The sequence below is a fragment of the Penaeus chinensis genome, chromosome 23 (assembly GCF_019202785.1).
Source record: "Penaeus chinensis breed Huanghai No. 1 chromosome 23, ASM1920278v2, whole genome shotgun sequence".
NCBI lineage: Eukaryota > Metazoa > Arthropoda > Malacostraca > Decapoda > Penaeidae > Penaeus > Penaeus chinensis.
In genome coordinates, this window is record NC_061841.1 from 17,874,403 (window position 1) to 17,879,402 (window position 5,000).

Consider the following 5,000-nt stretch of genomic DNA (forward strand, 5'->3'; position numbering starts at 1 on the left):
AAAGTACTCTTAGAAAAATGTTTATGGAACAGCGGTTGCTCGGCGGCGAGGCTCTCCAACACGAGGGACAAAAAACAAAAAAACAAAAAAACAAAAAAACAAAAAAGACTTGCCCAGGCTAACGAGATACGGAAGCTGAACAGCAGAAGACGTACTTGTTACAGAAAGGTATAGGCTAAAAAATGGGAAACAAGTTGTAGTACTAACAAGGTAAAGTCATTAAAAAATAACAATAAGGAGGATGAGAGTCAAACAAGACAAAAAAAAAAAAAAAAAAAAAAATGTAGTAGGCCTAATCATTAAAGCAACGACAATAAGATTAACAATAATATTCAAACGGTATTCAAATGACAAATGAAGAACAGGTATGAATGAGAATGAATACAATACATGAGGTAATTAATCTTCGTCAGAAATACATCTAATTCGATAACCGAAACCGGTTAAATACATCTTGGATTGTGAAGATATTCATTCTCATTCACATTTTTTTTTTCTACATAATACTAACTCTGACAACAGCAATAACAATGTCAATGACAAAAACAAAAATAGCAATAACCGCCACCACAAGCATAACACGATCAAAATATTTTTTAAAAATCCAGCACACTTTTACCTACAAGCTACATTAACTACCTTAATTCCATGAGCACAAAAAAAAAAAAAAAAAAAAAAAAAAAAAAAAAACGACAAAAAAAAAAAAAAAAAATGAAAATCAAAAACGACATCAGTATCCAAATCCACAGGACTCCCGCCCGCAAACACGCCAAACGGCCGCCCACAACCAAATAAACTTAATCAGCTGGGTAATGACATTAAACAAACCCCACCCCCCTCCCCACCCTAACCCCTACACCTGGTCGGGCAACTCGGCGATCGATACGCCTGGGGGAGGGGGGAGGGGGGAGGGGAGGGCAAGAGGAGGAGGGGGGAGGGAAGGGCAAGACGAGGAGGAGGGAGGGGAGGGCAAGACGAGGAGGAGGGAGGGGAGGGCAAGACGAGGAGGAGGGAGGGGAGGGCAAGACGAGGAGGAGGGAGGGGAGGGCAAGACGAAGAGGGGAGGGAAGGGCAAGAGGAGGAGGGGGAGGGGAAGAGGAAGGAAAAGGGATGAGGAGGGGGAGGAGGGGAGGAGGCAGAGAGGAGGGGAGGGGAAGGTAGAAGAGAAGATAAAAACAAAAATAGAAAATAAAACAACGAAAAATAGTAAACTAAAAACACCCAAACGGGCGCAAATCAAAGCCTCCGCCACGAAATGCAATAAAGGCCAACTGACCAAGCCTCAGATGGCTCGAAGAGCTGGGGGGGGGGGGGGAGGAAAGAACGAAGAGGGGGTGGAGGGAGGGGGGAGGGAAAACCGGATAGGGGAAGGAGGAGGAAAAGGGGTAGAGGGAGGAGGAGGAGGAGGAGGAGGAGGAGGAGGAAAGGGGGTTAAAGGGAGAAAGGAGGAGGAAGAAAGGAGGCAAGAAGGGATAAAATAAGATAGAAGAATGGTAAAGCGAAGAAGGGAGTGGGGAAGGGGACGGAAAGAAATGAGGCTGAGGAAGGGGGCAAAGGGAGAGGTGAACAAGAGGGAGAAGAGAAGGAGAAGAGGAAGGATAGAAAGAAAGGAGGATGGAAAGAAGAAGGAATATGGGAAATGGAAAGGAGAGCAGGAAGAGCGGATGACAAGGAAATATAGGAAATATAAAAGGGAAAGGGGGTAAGGGAGAAGAGGATAAGAGATATAAAGATACAGAGGAATGGTCAAAAGGGCGAGAGGGAGGGAAGGAGGAAAGGAGGGAGTAAGGGAGGGAAGGGAGGGAGGGAGGGAAGGGAGGGAGGGAGGGAAGAAGGGAAGGAGGGAGGGAAGAAGGGAAGGAGGGAGGGAAGAAGGGAAGGAGGGAGGGAAGAAGGGAAGGAGGGAGTAAGGGAAGGGAAGGAGGGAGTAAGGGAAGGTAAGGGAGAAGGAGGGAGTAAGGGAAGGTAAGGGAGAAGGAGGGAGTAAGGGAAGGTAAGGGAGAAGGAGGGAGTAAGGGAAGGGAAGGAGGGAAGAAGGGAAGGGAAGGAGGGAAGAAGGGAAGGGAAGGAGGGAAGAAGGGAAGGGAAGGAGGGAAGAAGGGAAGGGAAGGAGGGAAGAAGGGAAGGGAAGGAGGGAAGAAGGGAAGGGAAGGAGGGAAGAAGGGAAGGGAAGGAGGGAAGAAGGGAAGGGAAGGAGGGAAGAAGGGAAGGGAAGGAGGGAAGAAGGGAAGGGAAGGAGGGAAGAAGGGAAGGGAAGGAGGGAAGAAGGGAAGGGAAGGAGGGAAGAAGGGAAGGGAAGGAGGGAAGAAGGGAAGGGAAGGAGGGAAGAAGGGAAGGGAAGGAGGGAAGAAGGGAAGGGAAGGAGGGAAGAAGGGAAGGGAAGGAGGGAAGAAGGGAAGGGAAGGAGGGAAGAAGGGAAGGGAAGGAGGGAAGAAGGGAAGGGAAGGAGGGAAGAAGGGAAGGGAAGGAGGGAAGAAGGGAAGGGAAGGAGGGAAGAAGGGAAGAAGGGAAGAAGGGAAGGGAAGGAGGGAATAAGGGAAGAAGGGAAGAAGGGAAGGAGGGAATGGAAGGAGGGAGGGAAGGAGGGAAAAAAGAATATCGGGGAAAAAAGGAAAAGAAAATAAGACTTGAAAGAGGAGGAGAACTGGAGGAAGGTCCGGGGAAGGGGGAAGCAGGGAAAAGATTTCTAAAACTCAAGGAGAATTTGATAAAAAGGGAAGAGGAGGAGAGGGGTGAGAGAGGCAAATAAATAAAAAAGGAGGATAAGAATAATTAACAAAGATAAAACAAGAAAATGATAAAAGTCATAGTATGGACAAAGAGAAACAGATTTTCCACAAAATATAAATATATATATGAGAGAGACTTCCACCCAGTTAATGAGAAAGACATGACAAACAAACAAAGAACAACAAGCAACAGAGAAGGAACATAAATGACACACAACGCCAACCGCCAAACCATTTGCAACGTGAACAATCGAACCATTAAGAAGCCCACAAAAAGCAATTATTGCATTAAACATCTCGCGCATTAATGCAAAAACTAAGTGGCGCCCTCTCGTAGTTCTTTCCTTTCCATCCACCCATTCTTCCTTTCGTTGTTTTCCCTCTCCCGCTTTTATCTACTTATTCATCCTTTCAGTCTATCCACTTCATCCAAGTCGTGTTTTCTTCTATTTTTCTATTATCTCCCTTTTCTTTCCTTTCCTTGCCTGCCCTTCCCTAACATGATCGCTTCCTTCCTCTTCCTGTACTCCATTCCCTTCATTTCCTCTCTGCTTTCCCTTCCTCCTCCACACCCACCCTCTCTTCCTTCCTCTCTTCCCTCCCCTCTTCCCTCCCCCTCTTCCTTCTCTTCCTCTTCCTCCATTCTCTTCCTTCTCTTCCTCTTCCTTCCCGAATTCCTACGCTCCATCCCCTTCTTCCTTCCCACCTCTTCTTCCTTCCTCCCTTTCCTTCCCCCCCTCTTCCCTTCCCCCTTGCCCGTGACCTCCAAAAAGAAACCAGTTCTCGGCGGCGCATGACTGGCCTATGACCTTTGACCTTGACCTCTCGAAGGTGACCTTTCGAGGCTGATCTCGCGCACGGGGTCCTTTGTCTGCCGTGGTCAAGACACCTTACCTGGAGAGGGTATTAACAAAGGAAGAAGGAAGAAGGGAGAAGAAGAGGTGTGGGAGAGAGGGGGAGAGAGAGGAGGGGAGGTGGGTGAGGGAGAGGGGGGAGAGGGGGGGGAGGGGGGAGAGGGGGGGAGAGGGGGGAAAGGAGAGGGAGAGGGAGAAGGGAGAGAAAGAGGAGAGGTGGATGGGAGAAGGGGAGAGGGAGAGAGGGAGGGGGTAGGAGAGGTGGGTGGGAGGGAGGGAGGGAGGGATGAGGTGGTGGAGGAGCAACAGGAGTAGGAGTAGGAGTAGGAGGAGGAGGAGGAGGAGTAAATGGAACACACTGAACAAGAAAAAGAGAAAAGTACAAAAGGAAGAGAAAACCGCCCGCAGACCCGATGCCAAGAACCTCAAGACATGTTCCTCCACCCTCCCCCTCCCCATTCTCACTCCTCCCTCCTCCCCTCCTCCTCCACCACCACCTTTCCCCCAATCGTCACAAGTGGCACTGAATGGCCTCGAGTGCCAGGTACGGGCCCTCTGCATGACCTACGAGTGTTGTTGGTGCCGCTGAAGGATAAGAAGGATAACATGAGGGACGAGGCGAGACAAAAGATTGCAAACACAGAAGAGAGAGAAAAAAATGAAAGGGGGAGGAAGAGGCGGGGGAGGAGAGCGGCCGGGGAAAATCTGCGTAAATCAAACGAAAGAAAAAGACGAGAACTGTTACGACACACACGGAGTGCCAAAAACATCGGTGCCAAGGAAGAATGAAAACGCAAGGCACACGTTCAACTGCTACGCACACAGGCGAGTGCATACAGAGACAAGCGCACGCGCGCGCGCGCACACACACACACACACACACACACACACACACACACACACACACACACACACACACACACACACACACACACACACACACACACACACACGCGATAAAATACACACACACGATAACACGCGCGCGCGCACGATAAAACACACACACACACACACACACACACACACACGCGCGCACGATAAAACACACACACAAACACACACACACACACACACACACACACACACACACACACACACACACACACACACACACACACACACACACGTACACGTACACGTACACGTACACGTACACGTACACGTACACACACTCTCTCCCTTGGTTCCCTCCCTCAAACCAAACCTAGCTTGGTCTCCGCCCGACACCTACAAGAGACGTGAGCCCAAAGGGAGAGAATGAGGTGAGTAGTGAGGAGACGCGAAAGCGGTGAGCACGGAGAGAGGAGAGAGGGGAGAGGGGGAGTAGAGGGGGAGGTAAAGGGGGAGTAGGGTGGGGGGGAAGAGAATGAGGTGAACACGGAGAGAAGGGAAAGGGAAAGGGGGGAAGGGAAAG

At 49.7% G+C, this 5,000-nt stretch overlaps 1 protein-coding gene across 1 annotated transcript in view; it reads right to left on the minus strand.

The window, feature by feature from the left end:
* The window catches only part of LOC125037688 (basic proline-rich protein-like), a 51,064-nt gene that overhangs the window by 40,222 nt on the left and 5,842 nt on the right, over window positions 1-5,000 (minus strand). Inside the window, exon 2 of the mRNA XM_047630881.1 lies at window positions 3,486-3,600. Within this exon, the coding sequence (XP_047486837.1) occupies window positions 3,486-3,600 (115 nt within the window). The remainder of the gene's footprint in view (window positions 1-3,485; window positions 3,601-5,000) is intronic.